General features: G+C 46.8%; 1 protein-coding gene across 1 annotated transcript in view; it reads left to right on the top strand.

Moving 5' to 3' along the window:
* Positions 1–21,363, top strand: part of FMNL3 (formin like 3) — a 109,695-nt gene that overhangs the window by 68,735 nt on the left and 19,597 nt on the right. The window contains exons 7-18 of the mRNA XM_063119772.1: positions 3,977–4,085; positions 5,812–5,888; positions 6,973–7,066; positions 9,192–9,266; positions 10,867–10,977; positions 13,846–13,995; positions 14,806–14,907; positions 16,480–16,744; positions 16,836–16,904; positions 17,826–17,950; positions 18,364–18,566; positions 19,622–19,856. Of these exons, the coding sequence (XP_062975842.1) occupies positions 3,977–4,085; positions 5,812–5,888; positions 6,973–7,066; positions 9,192–9,266; positions 10,867–10,977; positions 13,846–13,995; positions 14,806–14,907; positions 16,480–16,744; positions 16,836–16,904; positions 17,826–17,950; positions 18,364–18,566; positions 19,622–19,856 (1,615 nt within the window). The remainder of the gene's footprint in view (positions 1–3,976; positions 4,086–5,811; positions 5,889–6,972; positions 7,067–9,191; positions 9,267–10,866; positions 10,978–13,845; positions 13,996–14,805; positions 14,908–16,479; positions 16,745–16,835; positions 16,905–17,825; positions 17,951–18,363; positions 18,567–19,621; positions 19,857–21,363) is intronic.

The raw sequence follows: 21,363 nt of genomic DNA, 5'->3' as shown, positions 1-21,363 counted from the left end.
CGGGAGAAGATGTTTCAGGTAATCAATCAGAATCAGATTCAGAACTAGTAGACACAGCGCCAGACACCAGCCAGCCTGTACCAGTGGGGGAGGAAGCTCTCACGGGCGATTCCCCACCTGGGAGTCAGCCCTCTCTGGAGCTTATCTCCTCAAGGCCAAATCCTACACACTCGGTGGGAAGTGAGCTTTCTTCTGGAGGAGAGCGTCCCACCAAGCTAGCTGATGCTAGGGTCAGCTGGAAGCTCAAACGCACGGGGCAGAAGGAAGGCGTGGGAAAGTCGGTTCGATTACGCCAAAACCTGCCTCCGCACTAGGCTCTCTGAAGTTGCGGGCGTTTGGGAAATGGCTTCCTATTCTTCTTGAGCGGACAATTGTCTTGCTTAGTTTGCATAGTTTTGCCTAGGGGGACGTTTCCAAGTGGTTAGACTCACTTCAGCTAGAAGAGATGTTTGTTGCTTAATAAAAGCTTTGTGGATTACTTAGCAAGCCTCGTCTTCTGCCTCCCATCGAAAGCAGGAGTTTTCTGAGAAACACGACACACACACCCCTGTGGCCCATGTCAGGGCTGGCAGCCTGTAGGCAAGCAGGTGGGCAGATGAAGATGGACAGCCCAGCCTGTGCTTGAATGACAAATTGCTTGCGTTCAAGGGTCAGGCCAGAGCCTGCAGCTTTTATAAGACCAAGTAGAAGCCTATTGGCCCTTCACATCACCTGATCCTTGCTGACTGGATAGCTGTAGCTTCACATTCTGGCCACTTGTAGTGGAGGCGCTACAGCAGAGCAAAGAGAAGGCCACTGGATCCTTCTAGCAAGCTGCAATGAGTAAAGCTCTGTGGATTGCCCCCTTACTTGAATTCCTGGTTCAAGAGCCCTGGCACCTTAGGGCTAAACTACATGCTATGTTAAATGTCTAGCAGAGGCGACTTCTTTTTAAATTTTTCTGCAAGTGCACCAAGTCCCAATCCAGATCAGGTATGTGTGTGGGGTGTTAACTCTCCCACCCTGATACAGATATGGACCACGGTACGCTGGTAAGGGAAGCTAAACTCCCTCGCCCCCAGCCACTTCCCTCCCTAAATCCCCCCTCTCCCACACTAAAGAAAGGGGGAAAAGCTCCATTGGCGCCAATTGAATTTCCTGGGGGTGGGATTTAGGGGAGAAGCGGCTGGTGAAGGGAGGTTTAACATCCCCTTCCTGTATGTGATGATCCCAATCGAGATCAGGACCCCATATTTTATAGTAAAATAATAATAAAAAAGGTTAGCCTCTGCTAGATAAAACACATTTAATGCATTATTATTATTATTATTATTATTATTTATTTATATAGCACCATCAATGTACATGGTGCTGTACAGAGTAAAACAGTAAATAGCAAGACTCTGCCGCATAGGCTTACAATCTAATAAAATCATAGTAAAACAATAAGGAGGGGAAGAGAATGCCAACAGGTACAGGGAAGGGTAAGCAGGCACAGGGTAGGGAAAAACTAACAGTAGAAAGTAACAGTAGAAGTCTGCACAACATCAAGTTTTAAAAGCTTTAGGAAAAAGAAAAGTTTTTAGTTGAGCTTTAAAAGCTGTGGTTGAACTTGTAGTTCTCAAATGTTCTGGAAGAGCGTTCCAGGCGTAAGGGGCAGCAGACGAAAATGGACGGGCTAAAGCATTGTATACTTTAGCCCTTGCAGTCCAGGGGTATGAATGCTAGATATGGACAGATAGACTGGGTTCAGACACATGATAACCTATGGTGGTTTAAATAGTCAATGGTTGGTTATTTAACCCACCATGGGTCATTGTGTTGTGTGGAGGGATGTTTTTAACCAACAGTTGGTTATTTGGCCAATATAACCAACGCAAATAACCAGTGCTGTGCAGAGTTGGCTATTTGAGCCAGTATTGGTTATTGTGTTGTGCGGAGGGCACCGTTGGTTATTTCATCAGCCACAGAGTTGCAAGGCAAGAGTGGTCAAAGTGGTGGCTGCCGCACTAGTCCAGCTGGCAGGATAGATTTCCGGCAGCAATGGCTGATGGGATACTAGCAGGAGGACTGAATGGGAGAGAATCGAGGATGAGGGAGTCAACTCAGCGTGGACTAATAGTCAACTCAGCGCTGATCCTAATCCACATCATGATTGATTATTGTCAAGTTGCACGGGGAGCTCCCCCTAGATAAACAACTGTCGAGTTGATTATTACCCCACCGTTGACTATCGTTTAGTCTTAAGGCAGCCATAGATTCAAATTCCAACTCAACCGCGGACTTACTGGCTGACTGCGGAAAAGCGGCTTCTCTCTCAGCTTCTTTTTTCCATCTGTAAAATGGAAAGAAAAGCAACTTTACATTACAGAGCTGTTTCAAGGATGAATGCTTTTCACAGTTTTCACTTTACAGGGATGCTTGATGATTCTTGAAAATCGTAATTTAGCGCTCACTACTTTGAGATGGTTTCTCCGTAGGACTAACAGAACAATTCTGCAGTTGATGTTGCTATTGAGACACTAGGGCTGGAGAAAGATGATTCCCCTCCCTCCGCCCAGAAAGTCAGAGGAGGTTTGAAAGAGGTTGTGGTACAGGCACTCCTCCTACTATTATCTCTGGTCAAACAGGATTTGCAGGTTTTTGTAGTGTTTCTAAAAAACCTACAAAATCTAGTTAACCAGAGATGAGAAGACAAACACATCCAAACAATGCCTCTTCCATGCAACTTCCTACCTTCTTAAAAAAACTATAGTTGGCCTGCAGTTAAGTCAAGGGAAAGTGTGGCTTCAAGGAATCAAGGAATGGGATATATACTGTAGATGGTGCCCAGTGTGGTGTGGAGCCCCTTCCTTCCTTTGTCTTGCCATCTGGTTTCCCTTCCAACTCATGTCTATAATATCTGGAGGCTCATAAGATCAGGAGGTCTTAGGGCAGGTGTGCACAGTGCCTGACGGAACCTCCATTTTGGATGAGGTTAGCGGCAGTGAAGGTGTCTCCCCCACCCCCTTGTCTCAGAGGGCTATGGCCTATATATGATTAGCCCTCAATCTGGCTCAAGGGCTCAACCTTCCCCAACCCTGGGTGCCCTCCAGATGTGTTGGACTACAGCTCTCATCAACCCCAGCCAGCATGGCCAAGGCTGGGTATGTGTGTGATGGGATGTAGTCCAAACACCTGGAAGGGTGGGCACCAGTTTAGGAAGGCTGGCTCAAAGGCTTGTAGATCACTCGCTTCGACAGGAATAAAATTGGGCATTCTGAAAAACGAGTTGAACCCCATCGTTTCAACTTTCCTTGATATTACCCAGGAGCTGAACACCCTTTTCTATACTTGACCTCTGAGCCTTTCAGCACTTGGGTTCTCTCTGTCTTTCATACACTGAGGTAGTGTTGGAAAACACCCAATTCACATAATTTCCCACCAGCGAGTACCTCTTTTGCTTCGTAGTATTGATGACATCTTTTTAATGGCTTTGCTTCCCCCCCATCTCATTTCAGCAAATGAAAAGTGAAATACCACACCTCTGTGGGGTGGGGAAGTGAATTTTGCTTCTGATAGTTAAAAATGGAGAGTAACTGTTGCACCTGGAAATTTCTTTTAGACGGGAAGATGAAGCTTTGATTAAGGAATCACAGAATTTTATGGGGGGTCCAGACAATGCAACCTTCCATTAGTTACATTCCCGTGTTTTCCCACCCTGCCTTCCATCTTCCAGAAAAATCTGCTAAGGAGGGAAAGAAGGAATAGGTGGACGGTGCCTTTTGACTGCTAGCGCTGTCTGGAAACTCAGACTAGAAATAAGAGGTAGCCTTCCCCGCTTTCTTTTGCTAAAGAGAAATGCACATCTTGGGCAGATCGGACAGAAGGCGGTGGTTCTCATCACAACTCTGCTTTCCTCTTCTTAGCTGCGGCGGTGTCCTCATCAATGGCAAGGGGCAAATTTATGCGGGAGCATTACTACTTGTTGCTAAATGTAAGTCTCTCTCTTTGCCAGATACACCACCCTTCCCAGTAGGAAAGCCCTGAAGAACTCACGGCTGGTGAGCCAGAAAGACGACGTCCATGTCTGTATCCTGTGCTTACGGGCCATCATGAACTATCAGGTAATGCTGACGTGAGCGTCGCTACTGCCGGCCTTTTACCTAGGAGCAGGGATGCCAGTTGGCTTCAAGTCAACACCTAACCTTTCATGAGTGGGAAGGCTGAACTCTACTCTAGCTGAGTAAATGACCACAAATAATATGTATTTATTACTGCGTCCAGTTCTGGGCTCCACAATTCAAGAAGGACGCAGACAAGCTGGAGCGTGTTCAGAGGAGGGCAACCAGGATGGTCAGGGGTCTGGAAACAAAGCCCTATGAAGAGAGACTGAAAGAACTGGGCATGTTTAGCCTGGAGAAGAGAAGATTGAGGAGAGACATGATAGCACTCTTCAAATACTTCAAAGGTTGTCACACAGAGGAGGACCAGGATCTCTTCTCTATCCTCCCAGAGTGCAGGACACGGAATAACGGGCTCAAGTTAGAGGAAGCCAGATTCCAGCTGGACATCAGGAAAAACTTCCTGACTGTTAGAGCAGTACGACAATGGAATCAGTTACCTAGGGAGGTTGTGGGCTCTCCCACACTAGAGGCCTTCAAAAGGCAGCTGGACAACCATCTGTCAAGGATGCTTTAGGGTGGATTCCTGCATTGAGCACGGGGTTGGACTCGATGGCCTTGTAGGCCCCTTCCAACTCTGCTATTCTGTGATTCTATGATTTACATTTGTGGCCTTCAGTGGGTAAAAGCAATTTAAATAAATACAGATAGGCAGATGGACAGATATGTCTGTGTGTCGTCGAATTTTTGAGGCCTGAAAGGTGGAAGGGAAGGTTGGACACCTGGCAGATGTTTGGGATGGGGAAATTTGGCGGGGAACTCACCACTGCCATTATTATTATTATTATTATTATTATTATTATTATTATTATTATCATCATCATCATCATCATCATCATCATCTCTTTCTGGCTCATGGTGGTTGTTCTAAATGGACATGATGGGCATTGCCAAATCATGCTGTCTTTTACAGAATCAGGAATTTCCTGATAATTGAGCATGTTTTAAGTATGACTGCTTTCTGGATGTTGGTATGGATGTATTTTGGTAGGCCCAGTTTCTGAAGGTTTTCTGTATAGTTTTTTTATGTGATGCCGGTGACTGATGTGACTAGTGGAATAATTGTGACCTTTTCCTGTAGGCATAGTTCTTTGACTTCCATGGCCAGTGGTGTATATTTTTCTCTCTTTTCCTCTTCCATTATTATTGTCATCATTATCACCCATAGCCAAAGCTCTCTGGGCGGTTTACAAAGATTACTGCCGCTGCCAGAGCTCCTCCTGGTGGTCACTTAATCAGGGGCAGTTTTAATGTATTTCTGGTGGGGGGCAGTGCCCCCCACCCCACCCTGAACTTCCCCTTGCTTCATTATTCACAGTCACGACGATGCCACTGCTCATCTTTTCTCCTCCCCAAAGATGCCCCCTCCGGAAGCAATGGTACTTCGCCAGGGGGTCTGGGGAAAAATGTCAGCTGGTAGTGTGATATATAAATGGTTTATTGTACAAAAAAGCCAATTTTCTTGATAAGTTGCACAGTTGCAGATACTGTGAACCTCCCAGAGAGCTTCGGCTATTGGGCGGTATAAAAATGTAATAAATAAATAAAATAAATAAATGTGTTAAATAAGGCCCCCTGCCTAGGATGCTAAAACATGGACTCTAAAGACTTCAGTACTTCTTTTTACTTCTAACTCTGGTATTAATTTCTTTCCCTCTCTGGATTTCAGTATGGATTCAATTTGGTCATGTCGCATCCTCACGCTGTTAATGAGATTGCCCTCAGCTTGAACAATAAGAACCCCAGGTAAGGTGGCTGTATGCTTAGGTGTTCCCCAGAGATCACATGATCTCTATAGATAGATTGCCGGGGGTCCTGTTGCATGAGTCTTGATATATTGGTACAGATTGGATCTCATTTACGTTACACATTTAAACCAGTTTTAACACGCGTCAGCTATTATTTGGCTTCTACTCAAGGAATCCTGTGATGGGACTGGGAATGTCTAACAAAAGATTCTCAACACTCTTGTAAAAGTAGACTTGTCAGGATTTTTGTGTGAAAATGCCATGACTGGAGACAGACGAGAGATTTAAAAGTAAGGTGAAAGTGACTTGAGAGAGGCATCATTTCCCAAGATTTTCCCCGTGGTCTCGGGATTGTCCTGAGACTGCGGGAGGTGTGAGCGGCCGTCCCAGTTTTGTTCCAGCTCCTCGTGAGTAAACGTGAGGAGCCGGGCACCGGGCACAGAGCTCTTCAGGCGCTCTGTGCCCATCAGGGGTGGGAGGAGCGGGAGCATTTTTTAAAAAATGACCTTTTCGTTAGAGCGCTCGTGCGCTCATCTTCAGGAAAAATAAATAATGACGGGCACGACGTCCTCCTTCCTCCCTGGACATCGTGCGCCGCATGTGGACAAAGGGGAGGATCTCGCGATCAGCATATCTTCCTTCCTCAGTGCAGACATGGCCAGCATCTCTAGCAGGAAAGCCCAGTTTATCTAGCACTGGTTGCCACTTAAATGGCTGCGTCTGGTTGGAAACAGGAAGCGCCAATCCAACTGCATCGTGCGTGGGGCGTTTGGGGACAAAACTGGTGAATCGGAGATGACTGCTGGGCCAAGAAACTTACAGCTGTGATGGAGAAGTGGCATTTTCTGCAGGGGGAGGATCCCCGAGTCAAATTCAAGTGCTACACCTGGGTTGTCTCTACCTTTTGTGATAGGCCTACCTTGTGTGATATGCCACAGCAACAGCTGCATGGGAAGGGCAGCAGCTTCTTTCATCGTTCAACAGCTGTATCATTGTGGAGGCCTTCTGCATGACCAGGATAACACTAATGCACTTTCAGGTTGACGGCATCTTTGCTTCTCTCTTTTCTGCCCCCCTTTCAGGACCAAAGCCCTGGTACTAGAACTGCTGGCAGCTGTGTGCTTGGTGCGTGGCGGCCACGAGATCATTTTGGCTGCCTTCGAGAACTTCAAGGAGGTGATGTCTCTGCAAAAATAGTATACCCTAATTATCGGGACAGATAGCAAAGGGCGGAGAATGGGAGCGGGGGTGATTGTATGCGCACACGTGGGAATGAGGGGAGATAGATGTGTAAGTAGAAGGAGGCAGGCAGGCAGGGGGAAATGTTCTGTGATGTGGACGACTGGTTGGCTAAGGGGCTTCCGAAGTCTGGTGCTTCAAGAGCTTTGCTGGCTGCTGGTAGCTGCTACCATGCACTACAAGGTTTTGTTAACTATGTATAAAGCCCTGCACTGCCTGGGCCCTGGTTACTTGAGTGCTCGCCTGACTCCTGTGTCCCACCATTGGCATGAGATGAATAGACTCGCTCTCAGGAGCAGGGTGCCCCGATGGTCCCCTGCTACAATTTGGAATGTGCGGGGGCCAGGATTTTTTCAGTGGTTGGTCCCTGGTTGTGGAACCACTTGCCACCGGAGATTAGACAGGCTCCTACTGTCAATTGTTTTAAACACCTCTGTAAGGCATTTTTGCTTTCACAAGAGTTTGGGGGTGGGGTGGTTTAAATTTTCATGTGGGTTGAGGGTTTTTAATGGAAATTGTTTTATGTTTTATTGTAAACCGCCACAATGCCAGAGGTGGCACTATAAACATGTTTTGAAATAAAATAAATAAATAAAATAAATGACTGGAGTAGCAGTGGTCCAATTTCTGGGCACGTGTGCCCCCAAGTTGAAATCCAAAGTAAGAGTTAATAGGCCCGTTCAGAAGACACCTTAAACCACAGCTTTAACCACGGTGAATAAGGCCTTTTGCTTTATTCGCAATGGTTAAAGCCATAGTTTAAGGTGTCTTCTAAACACAGCCCGGCTTTCTGGCTTAACCACAATGGTTAAAGCCATCATTTTAAGGTTTCTTCTGAATGGGGCCAATGTCAACCTAGAGCAAACTACAGTTACCAACATAATCCTGCCTTGTGCTTTGGTGTAGTTCTGCCTGTTACCCACTGTGCCAAGGGTTAGACATCTGTGCCGCCAGAAAGAAGCAGTCTGGTACACAGGCCTCCCTCCACTCCGTAGCCAGGCCTGCAGACCCACCTCCTCCTGTCTTCGTGTGCTGCAAGCCCCGTTTGTCTTCCGCTTGTGATGGAGACGATCTTCCAACGAGGCCCTTCTATGGCTATTCTCACCTTCTGCGTTTAGATGTGGGGCTGCTGGACAGAGGTCCTTTTCAGTGGCAGCACTCAAATTATGGGATTCCCTCCCTAAGCCCATGAGCCCAGTGCTTTCGTTACTACCTTGTAGGTTCCAGATGATGTCTATCCTGGGGTGCTTCCAGAAGAGGCTTTTATTGTGCCATCGCCCTGCCTCTTCATGGAATTTTAGGGTGGTTGGGGGTGGGCCAGACGTCACCATCTTCCATTTGTAGCCCTCTTGGGTTTTCCTACCACTTCTCCCATCTTTTTTCTTAGAAGAAAAAAAAGCTTTGTGAAAACAGGAAAAATGGAATAGCTGGATAGGGCTTTTTGACTGGTAGCGCTGGGGGACACACACCCCTTTCTGGCAGCACCCCGCTTCTCTCAGGCTTGTAATGGCATCTGATCTGCATCTTTAAATGACAGATTGTGTTTAGTTCTCATATCTCCTGGCCTGATGGATTTTTATCATGGTTTTCATTACGGCGATTTATTCTACCGCTAGCCATCTTGAAACATTCATGAATGGGCTAAAATAAATGCAAATGCATGGGCACAGGTTATGCGAGCTGGAAGAAAAGAGATTGCCCGTGCCGTCTCTGTAGTGGGGGTTCAAGAAGAGCTATTGGTTCCATCTGCCCAGGCTGCTTATGGCAACCCTGGTCTCCCCTGGGTGTGTGACCCAAAGGAAGGACTATACCAGCCTTTCCTAACCTGGTACTCTACCGATGTTTTGGATTCCCAACTCCCACCATGCTGGGAGTTATAGTCCAAAATGTCTGGAGGGCACAGAGGCTGGGGAAGGCTGAATCACAGGGATCTGTATGAGATGAAGAGCTATGTGGAGGAGCACTTGAGGGATGTTTGTAAATGTCTGGGAACAGTCTGTATTCGGCTGGCTTGCCAATGCTGGAGCACTCTTAAGACCCTGGCATCCTCTCTGCTTCTCAGGTTTGCAAAGAGCAACACCGCTTCGAGAAATTGATGGAGTATTTCCGCAATGAGGACAGCAATATTGACTTCATGGTAAGGAGCAAATCCTGGCGGCTGCATGAAAACACGAGTCTGCATTTCCCTCAGCTTGGTTTATGCCGACAGCGCCCATGGTCCGATGCTGGGAGGAAGCGGAAGGATGGATCGTGGTATATATATCGCCTCTGAAATCCGAGATGATGTGGATGCCGTGCACATTTTCCCCCCAACTGCACACTAAAAAAAAAACACCTGCTGCACATAGCTGGGCTACTTATTTCCCATGATTTAAGCAGCCTGACTATGGGTGCTTCCAAGCAAGCCTTTTATCTTGCAATCATCCTGCCTCAAATACGGAACTTTAATGGGAGTTCAGACATTCTCGTCTCCCATGTGTAACCCTCCTGTAATTCGACATCACTTCCTCCATGTCTTTTCTTACCACGGAAAATTCATTAAGGAGGAAAAGGTGGACTAGGTGCATGAAACCTTTGGATCGGTCATGCTCAGAGCCCTCAGTCTGGAAGCAACCTGTGTGCCTGATTCAGCCTATGGCCATCGCTAAACGGGGCTTTATCCCGGGGTGATCCCCAGGATCGTCCCTGTGCATTCAGATGATGCACAGGGGATCAGGGAGCGATGATCCCTCCCTTGCCCCGGGATCTTGCCCTACCCTTTGGCCCCGGTTTTTCAGTGAGCCCGAGACTGCGGAACGAGTGGCCGGGCGCTGAGGGTCGACCTGGCTCCGCTCGATTCCTCGCGAGGAGACGGGAGCTATGCCCATCAGGGGTAGGGTGGGGGGAGCGAGGAAAGTAATTTAAATTTTAAAAATTACTTACCGTTTGCGCACAAGCGTTCATGTGCTGCTGCCCCTTTAAGTTTAAAAAAATGGCAGGTGTGACACCTCTTCTTCTGAGGTCATAGTGCGTAGGGTGACCATATGAAAAGGAGGACAGGGCTCCTGTATCTTTAACAGTTGTATTGAAAAGGGAATTTCAGCAGGTGACATTTGTATATATGGGGAACCTGGTGAAATTTCCTCTTCATCTCCACAGTTAAAGCTGCAGATGCCCTGTGCTCTTTTAAATCTGGTCACAGTATAGCTCCTGCAGCTTTAATTGTTGTAATGAAGAAGAAATTTCACCAGGTTCCCCATATATAAAAATGACACCTGCTGAAATTCCCTTTTCTATGCAACTGTTAAAGATACAGGAGCCCTGTCCTCCTTTTCATATGGTCACCCTAATAGTGCATCACATGTAAACAGAGGAGGGTTCTTGCAATAAAGACATTGCAAGATCTTCCCTCCTCCGTCGCGGGCTAACCAGTACGTCTAGCTAAGGCCTATGTCCCCTCTGCCTTTCTCATGTCCAAACTGGGGAGCCGTCACGTATTTCACAAATTCCTGCCTTTGTAGATCTTGGGCCTTGCTCCTACCTTTTCATCTTTTCATCCTCTCAGCAAACAGGCAGAAGATGGGACATGGACACTCAGCCATTATGTTCTCCAGGGTTGGGTACTAGTATAAAGGCTTTTAAAAAAATCCGCCTCTGTATCGGAAGAAAGTCTAGACGAAGCCACGAGAGAATGGCAGATTGCATCTGAGCATCAACATCCCAACCGCCCCACACCTCTCTCCTTCTCTCTTTTGCAGGTCGCCTGTATGCAGTTCATCAACATCGTGGTGCACTCGGTTGAGGACATGAACTTCCGAGTGCACCTGCAATATGAGTTTACCAAACTAGGTCTGGAAGAGTTCTTACAGGTAATGACCCACCCCTTCCCAAACTAACCTCAATTATCTGGTAGAACTTCGTCCCGTTTTCCATGTAGGAAGGCCATTTATCCTACTCTACAGATGACACCCTCTGTTTGAAGACATCCTCTTTCTGAAAGGCTGTCCAATCCAAGCCTGGTTTAAAGGTTAAGATCCATAAGAAGGGAGAACAGGGGCACAGATGTGGTCCAGAAACAGCGAGCATCCAGGCAGCAGACTGAGCAGGCGCACGGGTCACCTGGTCTTACTCAGTATTGTGAGATGTGTTGTATTTCTGTTGAAATTACTAAATTTGCATCTATACATATGAATTAGCATTTGCACATTTTGAGCTCCATCACACCAGCAATTTAGTGCACTCTCTCCATGCCTGGTGTGCGGATTTGCAGCACGGTACTCACATGATGCCGTGCCTGCCCTGCTGACACCCTGCTTCTTCCCCAGCCTTTTCCGTCTTTTCCTAGAATGCCTAAAGTCTGGATTTTTTCCCCTAAGCGCATTTTCCTTTGTTGGGGGTGTGTGCTGTGACGGGAGCCTTGCTGCTGGCTTGAATGGATTGCATCAGGTCTTGGCAGGGAAAAGCAGCCGGCTCAAAGCTTCAATACAAAACCCAAACCTTGCATCCCAGGCTCAAAAGAGGTTTTTTTTAAAATCATACAATGCCCAAATCTCTGCAGAGACAGGATTGTACTCCCTCGATGCCCCCAAAGACACCTGCTGAAATTCCCTTTTCAATACAACTCTTAAAGATACAGGAGCCCTGTCCTCCTTTTCATATGGTCACCCTAGTCCTGTGGCACGTTAAAGACTAGCACATTTGTTGTGGCATAACCTTTTGTGGACCACAGCCCACATCATTAGCGCAGAAGAAGATACAGGAAGTAGCTTGAAACTGGTAAAATGCTTCCTTGTTATTCCCCGAGAAACGTCTCTTCTAAAAACAAAACAAAATGTTCCTCTGCCCCTGCTGATCAAATTTCCCCTGCTGAGGGAAATTTCCCTCAACCTTCGAACATTGGTTCCACATACTTTTCAGTACTGTGAAGTCAACTAGAGAGACAGACAGTAGTTTTTTTTCCCAGAGAGTTGGAGACAGTTTGGGGGGAAATGGATTTCTGCTTGTAATGTATATGCCTCTAGTACTGTTGCCTTTGGTTAAACAGTTTTTAAAGGATTTGTATGACCTGAGGCAATGGTGGGATAAGAGAAATACGTGTGTGTATCCCACTGGAAGTGATTCCAGTCTCAAGTCACTTCCAGCTCTCTTTCAAAAACAACTATTGTCTGACTCCCCCTTTGTTTGAGTTGCTAATGTACTTATCTCCAGCTAGGTTTCCGTTACTTCTGCCAAGATGGCAGACAATATATTTACTATCACCTCAGACAAAGAAGGCTACTGTTAGTTAAAATCTTTCAATTAAGGGCTGTGATACGCCAACACCTTACTGCGGAGTAGTTATTATTCTAGTGAAAGCAGTCCTCAGTAAATGATTGATGCAAATCTGTTTTCTCTGCCTGGCCCTGAGGGGGAAAAAATACAAAAAGATTACAATGCTTTAACACTGGAAACAAAATAATAAGCGAAAACTGATTAGGGGCGCATGAAAATAAACAGCTACTCCGGATGTTTTTAAAAGGCCCAAATAATGTCAAGCTCGAAATGAATGTTCTACATTCAAACATTCCGTATTATTTTTGAATAATGCTCCTGTGCCCCTGATTGTTAAAGAGGCTGGTGTGATTGAATGTGAAACTTTGGCAATGGAGAAAGGGCTGGGTTGAAATCCTGGTCTGAGGTCTGTTTTTAGCCTCCGTTTCAGATGAAACCAAACATAGTCCAAAACAAAAATTGAGGGCTGGAGTTTTGGTCTCAAAACTAAGGTCATTGGCCATTAAGGGGAAACACACTGAAGCAAGGCAGGAACAAGGCAGTGGCATGAAGAAGTCTACAAGTACAACAGTCAGAACTCTTCAGAAGTTTGATAAGGGACATGGAAGCTGAAGAACCAATCAGGGAAGAGTGTGTCATCAGCAGGAAGAGCTGGAAATACCCTTCCAAGGAGGCTGTTGTCATGAGTAAGATGGCAAGGGAGGTGTTGAAAGTGAGTCCGGAGGGGTGCTAGTTCAAGACACCTCAAAGAGCACATATACCGTATTTCTTCGATTATAAGACGCCATCGATTGTAAGACGCACACTAATTTCAGTACCACCAACAGAAAAAAAGCTTTGATTCTAAGAATAAGAATCGCACCCGCGGTTCTAAGACGCACCCCGTTTTTAGAGATGTTTATATGGGGGGGAAAGTGTGTCTTAGAATCGAAGAAATATGGTACTTCACAAACCTAGACTAGTTTAATAGTCATTCCCTCTTTCCAGGAATCCCTGGGAATTGTAGTTCTGTGAAGAAGATCTCAGGATCTCTAACACAATACATAGCACCTCACCAAACTACAATTCCCAGGAGAGGAAGCCATGACGCATGGTACATAAGCCAATGTAAATCTATATTGAAGATAAGTCCAGTTGTTCCCACAAGGGCCATTCAGATCACATACCAGCTTGGCTGGTTTGACAGTGTACTTCCTTTATCTCTGGGCCTCCTTCGTATGCTTCCAGTTATGTACTATCAGATGAAATGGGAGTGTGGGAAACTTCTTGTGGGGTGCATCCTTCATGAAATCATGAGAAGTTCAAAACAGTCCTGTTCCAGCTTAGGGGTTGGGGGACAACTCCATGCCATTGCATCGGAGTCCGGGAGTCTCTTGCCTTTACGAACGATTCCCTTCGCTTGCATGATTCTTTCTCTGCCCCATGCAGTCCTCTTCCTTGTGCTGGACTTTCTGTTCTCTCCGCAGAAGTCGAGACACACGGAAAGCGAAAAGCTGCAAGTGCAGATCCAAGCATACTTGGACAACGTGTTCGATGTGGGCGGGCTGCTGGAGGATGCTGAGACAAAGAATGTGGCGTTGGAGAAGGTGGAGGAGTTGGAAGAGCACTTATCGCATGTAGGTGAACAGCCACCCTCTCCCGTTCATTGTAAGAGCGTAAGATCAGACAATGATCTGGATCAGAGTCAGATTTCATATAGTCCAGGAACCTGTTTTTAATAGCGGCTAACTAGATGTGTCTGGAAAGCCCACTGGTAGTTTAGGAAAGCAACGGCCCTGTCCCTTTGTTTCTGCCCCCTCCTCCTCCCGGCCCTAACATTTGGTATACTGCCTCCAAACATCAAGATTCCATTCAGCTATCATGGCTAATAGCTGTTGAAAAGCCAATGTTTCAGTAAATTGGCCAAGCTCCTTTGGAAGCTAGCTCAGCCGGGAGCCATCACCACTATCATGTGGCAGTGCATTCAGTAAGTTGATTGAGTATTACATGAAGAAAATCCCCTGGCTGGGGAGGGAAGAGGAAAATACAGTTAGGCAAAGCAGCCACCATGTTTTCAAATATCTCGACAATAATAATAATAATAATAATAATAATAATAATAATAATAATTTATTTCTTACCCGCCTCTCCCTTTTGATCGAGGCAGGGGACAACAGTAAATATAAAATACATAAAACTGAATTCAAACATAATATACATTGTTAAAACATCCTAAAAATATCCTAAAATTCCACCATGAGGGCCAGCAACTTGTTTAAAAACATACAAGCAAGCAAAACACACACAAGATTCTCAAGAGTCTGCCGCTATGTGACATTTTGTACAAATAGTTATCTGGGTAGGAAAATTCAGACAGAAATTCTGTGATCAAAGGAAACACAAGTTGGTGATCCCTATTTTATTCTTTTTTTATTTTATTTCATCAGTTGACAGAAAAGCTGCTGGATCTAGAGAATGAGAACATAATGCGAGTGGCAGAGCTGGAGAAGCAACTGTTACAGCGGGAGAAGGAACTGGAGATTGTCAAGGTGGGTGGACGAAGGAAAGGGGGTCCGATGTTCAATTTAAAGCGGTGGTTTTCAAAGTGTATTCTAGGAAAGCCCAGTGGAAAGATCAGTAAGGACAGGCAGGCTTCCCTGAAAGATAGTTTTCCCACCACCACTGATTTTCCCAGCCACAAGGGCTGAGCACTGGGTGTGTGCCAAGCAGCACTCTCAGTTCATACAGGGTGATGGTGAGGCCCAGTAGGCCCAACCCATGCTCCATGTGATGTGTGAGTGCAGCCTGAGAAAAGACGGCACTCGCATATTCTGGATTGGGTAGGGTTTCTTCAGCAGACCACTCCTTGCCTGACAGGTCCTTAAAAGGGTTCCTTGAAAGCAGAAGGTTTGAAACCTGCTGATTGAAAGGAACAGCTTCCATCAAGGCTCTTTCAGTTACAGAGGTGTGGCACAATTCTTGTCATTCTTCCAAGCTCCCTGTTGTGTAGACACCTGGCCATAGAATCATAGAATAGTAGAGTTGGAAGGGGCCTACAAGGCCATTGCACTGCAGGAATCTACCTTAAAGCATATAAAATGGATGGCCATTTTATAACCATCCTCTCTTAGTTGGTCTTGTGGATTTTTATGGAACTCCTGATTATGATGGGCTGAGGAGACCGCTGTGTTCCTTGGTTGGGGGTGACCGGCTAGATTTCTGTAATCCAGTTTGGCCCCATTCCTTCCTTGTGTGATAATGGAACTCCTCCCTAAGATAAATCCAAACTCCTTCTTCAGAGAAACCCTTTTGTGAAGGGCTCCAGGGCTGGCTTTGCATTTCTCCAGATCTCTGACCGTGGACCAGTTTTTAACAGTCAGCAGAACCAAGAGAGAAAGCTTTTGTTGGACTGTACTATCTCCAGCTGCAGGTGGGGAGGCAGGCCCCCCTGCCTCCACTGATAAAACATCCTACATATAGAAAACGAGTATGTCAGGCTGATCTTGAGGTGCTATTTTTCCACGCGCAGGGAATTGTTATTTTTCATCCTACAGAGAAGAATTGAAATATGTCACCCATCCCTGCCTCCCTGAAGTGGTACAGTCGAGGACAAGCTTTGATGTTGGCCTGGAGCAACTTAAGGGTTGCTCCAGGCTGACATCAAGAGTAGGCATGGTCAGGCTCCTGCTAAGGGCCCACACTCCAGGAGGGTCTCATTGAGGAGAACCCCCTGCAGTTGCTCCTACTCTTCCCCCTGGCAACTTTCTTCCTCACCTGCCTCTTGCTCTGGCCCAGACAACAGTGGTGGTGAGGAGCAGAAGCAGCAGATGCCACAGCCTACTTGCTCACTGGCTCTCTGCTGGCCGAGCGAGCCATGATGAGGAGCAATAGCAGCTGGTGACAGTGGTGGGGAGAAGGTAGACTCACTGAGGAGAGGAGGGCATTGAGGGTGTCTTGCTTTGGGGCCCTCCAAAACCTGGAGCCGGCATTGTGGTCGCTGGATGTATAATGTGACTCTCAGTGCTTTGAGGACGAGGCCTAGTAGGAGATGAGCAGTGAATGAATGGTCTTCAGAAAATGGAGCGGAACGAAGCCTCATCTATCGGTGTCTTCCTGGGCAGGAGACCTACGAAAGCGCCAGCAACCAAGTGCACACGCTGCGCAGGATCATCAAGGAGAAGGAGGAGGCTTTCCGGCGTCATTATACCTCCCACCCGGTGGGGAGCGACCACCTGCCTCCGCCGCCTCCGCCTCCAGATGTGGAGATCAACTTCAGCGACATCCCCGAGGATGACCTCCGCCTCCCCGTCCTGCCTCCCATGGAGGCTGCCCCTCCACCCCCACCTCCTCCGCCCCCTCTTCCCCCGCCCCCTCCTCCACTACCAGGTACGTTTGCCCTTCAGAGTAAAGAAACCAGCAGCACCTTTGCAGCAAAGGAAGTGCCTGACCCCATACATTGCTTTTCTCTCACACACAGATAAGTGTCCGCCGGCCCCACCGCTTCCTGGCACATCCCCCTCTGTGATCCTCACTATGGGCTTATCAGGTACACTTCACCCATCGTCCCTCCAGTACAGAAAGAGTGCCCAGGGCTGGGAAATGGTACAGGCGTGATGCCATGTGCAGGCTGTGATTTCATGGGGAAAAGCAGAGGACATGGTTCTGGGAACAGAATTCAACTTCCTGAGAATCTTAGCTTTATTTATTATTTTAAAATTGTGTTTCTAGGCCTTATAGAGGCAAAGTTATGCTGGCAGAACTCTCAGCAGCCAGAAAGGTCACTGAATAAGAATTCCAGTGATAGCTCCTCCCTATGACGAGTAAAGCCAAAGTAAATTATGCAAATATCAACAATTGTGGAGTAATTTATGCAAAAAAGTCTACATTATGCAAATATGATCCATTTGTGTTATTTCCAATCAGCTGCAGAATTTGGCTTTTCTCTGCATGGACTTTTTTTTTTTAGCACAAAATGTTAATGTATCCATATTCTTCAGTATGGGAGCGATCCTGTTAGACTAGAGTGAGGGTAAAAATAGCTAATATGATTCCAAAGTTTTTTTTATATATGTATTTGGTTCTGCCAGCAGCCCTTTTCTTCTATCCTATAAGAAGTGCAGTGTAATGCTACATGTGCAGGGCAATCCTGCTATGTATGTTTATTCAGAAGGAAGTCCTATCCTGTTCAGTAGGGCTTACTTCCTAATCAGTGTGTTTAGAAGTGGGTGGACCTGCATGAGACAAAGGACTTGGTGACAACCCCAGACATTCCTCAGAGGTCACATTTTGAGAAATTTGGCTTAAGAAAAATCAGCAAAGCTGAACTGAAATGAAACAGCGTATCCAACCACATCCTTTTAATTCCAAAGTCCTGTGGGGTCTGTGTGCTGAGATGTGGCCTGATGTCTTCTACACTCATGTGGTTAAATAATTCTGTATTCTCATCTCTGTGGTGTTTTTTTTTAAGCGATCCGGATTAAGAAGCCCATCAAGACCAAATTCCGCTTGCCGGTCTTTAACTGGACAGCACTGAAGCCCAACCAGATCAGTGGCACAGTCTTCAGCGAACTGGATGATGAGAAGATCTTGGAGGTGAGGGAAAGGGGGAACCCAGGACCAAGGCGTGAGGTATAGGGGCTTGGGAATCCATTGTTTCCAGTCCAATATTCGTCGGTTTGTAGCCTGTTGTTTCGGTTATCCACCGTGCTTGTGGCGATGAAGCCCCTATCACTGATTGGTCAGTCTAGTGTGGTCGCACCATTAGGTCCAGGGTCTAAAAAAGTGCCCTTGAGTATGGATTTGGACACGGCTGTCTCCAACCCAAGCCCAGTTTTCTGTTAGCTGTGCCACACTGGCTCCCCAAATGTAAGCATCCAATGACATATAATACGTGGTTTTCCTTTTCCTTTGGCCATCAATAGTGGAAAGGCAAATCTAAAGCCTCATTGGCGTTCTGAGTCCAGCAGTGAGATGGCTCATGCTGTGGGTGCTCTTCCCTCTTCCAGGACCTTGACCTTGACAAGTTCGAAGAGCTCTTCAAGACCAAAGCGCAGGGCCCCGCCATCGACCTCCTCTGCTCAAAGAACAAGGCGTCGCATAAAGCAGCCAACAAGGTCACCTTGCTGGAGGCCAACCGGGCCAAGAACCTCGCCATCACGTTGCGTAAGGCAGGCAGGACCACGGAGGAGATCTGCAAGGCCATCCACACGTGGGTGACACTCCATAAACTTTTCCCACCTTCCCTGTGACTTTTCCTTCTAGAGTAGGGATGGGGAAACTTTCCACCCAAGGGCTGGATTCCATTTCAGAGAAACTCTCGGGGTGTGTGTGTGTGTGCCTGCATTCCAGTCATGGGCGGGGCCAGAGCCAAAGGGGCGGGGCCAGAACACCTTCCTGTTTTAGCTTAAAGCTCTTTCTGCCAATCACTAAGCCTTAAGAGAGGTGTGTTTAACTTTTCAGAATGTGGAAAAGGTGTGCAGAAGCCAGGAAATCACCAAACAATCAGCAGACAATTGGCTGTTGGGGGGGGGGGAGGGGGTGTGGCCAGCTGCGGAACCCTGGAGGGCAGTATTAGGGCCCTGAGATTTGGACTTCATCCCTCTTCTAGAGCACTACTGTAGTCAAAGGTGTGTATGTCCCTCCCCCAGCCAGTGTGGTGTAGTGGCTAAAATGTTGGCCTGGTAGGTGGGAGATCCAGGTTCTAGTCCCCACTTGGCCACCATCCTACCTCTCAGGGTTGTTGTTGTGAGAATAAAATGGAGAGGAGGAGGAAGATTATGTATGCTTGGGTTCCTTGGAGGAAAAAAGGTGGGATATAAATGTAGTAATAATAATAATAATTATTATTATTTATATAGCACCATCAATGTACATGCTGCTGTACAGAGTAAAACAAAATAGCAAAACCCTGCCGCATAGGCTTACATTCTAATAAAATCATAATAAAACAATAAGAAGGGGAAGAGAATGCACCAAACAGGCACAGGGTAGAGTAATAATAATAATAATAATAATAATAATAATAATAATGATGATGATGATGCAGCCGCATCCTCCACATTCTTATAGGGTGACCATATGGAAAGGAGGACAGGGCTCCTGTAACTTTAACAGTTGCATAGAAAAGGGAATTTCAGCAGGTGTCATTTGTATGCATGCAGCACCTGATAAAGGAGCCCTGTCCTCCTTTCCATGTGGTCACCCTAATTCTTACCCTGGGCCATTCCCCACCCCACCCCACCCCACCCCGATGTTGCACTTTAGGTTCGACTTGAAGACACTACCGGTGGACTTTGTGGAATGCCTCATGCGCTTCCTGCCGACGGAGAATGAGGTCAAGCTGCTGCGGCAGTATGAGAAAGAGCGGAAGCCGCTGGAGGAGCTGTCGGACGAGGACCGTTTCATGCTGCACTTCAGTAAGGTGGAGCGCCTGACGCAGCGCATGGCCATCATGGCGTTCCTGGGCAACTTCAGCGAGAACATCCAGATGCTCATGCCGGTATGGGACTTGCCTCAGCTCTGCGGGAGCCACCGCTCCTGGGTTCTGTCCTCAGCGCTTGAGAAGGAGAGGGGATGGCTTAGGCCAGGGGAGAGGGATCAGGACTCCTGGCCCTCCTCGGATTCCCTGAGTGCTCCCAGCGCTAGCAGCTGAAAGGCCCCTGTGCAGCAGCAGCGGCGTCGGCGTCTTTTCTCCCTTAATGGATGTTCTGCTGTAAGAAAAAGGACGGAAGAAGCAGTTAGAAAACAAGGACTGGGTACAAATAGAAGATGATGGCAATGTCTGGCTTCCACCATAAAACTCTCATGAATGAGGCAGGGCAATTGCAGGGTAAAAGCTTCATCCGGAAGCCCCCTCTATGGCCTTTTATCCTTCTGATTTTTATTTTTTTAAAAGGGGGAGCTACCAAGACTGCGCTCCTATGCACACTTCCTTGGGAGAAAGCCTCACGGTGCTTGTGTGGCTTGCTTCTAAGTAAACAAGCGTACGATTGGGCCATAAGAGTTCGGGATTTATCTTTCTGATTTAATTGCTCCAAAAGGCTAGACTTGTGCCAAATGACAATGTCATATATTGGTCATATTGGTTTTTTTTAAAAAAAAATCAGCAGCAGCATCTTGCTGTCCTTCTTAAAATTTTAAAAATGTGTATGTTTACATTCTTTCGAATCACGTAATGAATGTTTTCCTAACGAATGCAAACACCATTGCACCATTACATAACTTCCAGATTATCCAACAGTCTTATTAGAGGGTAATTGACATGTTTTACATTCTTAGCGTCCAGCAGTGTCACTGCGCTACACCCGCTGATGTTTGCCAAGTGGCGCAGCTCCCGTTCAGTGCTGCCCAACAACGTCAAGGGAGGGGCCGTAGATAGTTCTGTAGTGGATCTCATGTTTCGCTCGTAGAAAGCCTCAGGCACAACCTCAGCCGCCTTCAGGTTTGGTAAAGGCTGGGAAAGACCCCAATCTTGAGACCATAGAGGTTTGGTGTCTCTGGGGGTAGTCTGCATTGGGCTAGATGAGCCACTCAGTATGCATGCTTAGCTAGGGTGACCATATGAAAAGGAGGACAGGGCTCCTGTATCTTTAAGAGTTGTATTGAAAAGGGAATTTCAGCAGGTGTCATTTGGATATATGGGGAACCTGGTGAAATTTCCTCTTCATCACACCAGTTAAAGCTGCAGGTGCCCTGCCCTCTTTTAAATCTGGTCACTCTAGTATAGCTCCTGTGCCTTTAACTGTTGTGATGAAGAGGGAATTTCACCAGGTGCTGCATGCATACAAATGACACCTGCTGAAATTCCCTTTTCTATGCAACTGTTAAAGATATATGAGCCCCGTCCTCCTTTTCATATGGTCACCCTAGCTTAGCTAGATGCACTAAAAAAATTCCCAGGGTCGTAGCCATGTTAGTCTCTTGCAGCAAAAAACACCACCGAACCAAACTCAGCCACCACGGAGACTTACAGCACCTGAAGGACTAACAACTCTACTCTGGCCTAA

This window comes from Elgaria multicarinata, chromosome 3 (genome assembly GCF_023053635.1).
Source record: "Elgaria multicarinata webbii isolate HBS135686 ecotype San Diego chromosome 3, rElgMul1.1.pri, whole genome shotgun sequence".
In the NCBI taxonomy this organism is placed as follows: Eukaryota; Metazoa; Chordata; class Lepidosauria; order Squamata; family Anguidae; genus Elgaria; species Elgaria multicarinata.
The sequence above is the reverse complement of the archived record's forward strand: the minus strand, read 5'-3'. Positions and strand labels throughout refer to the sequence as shown.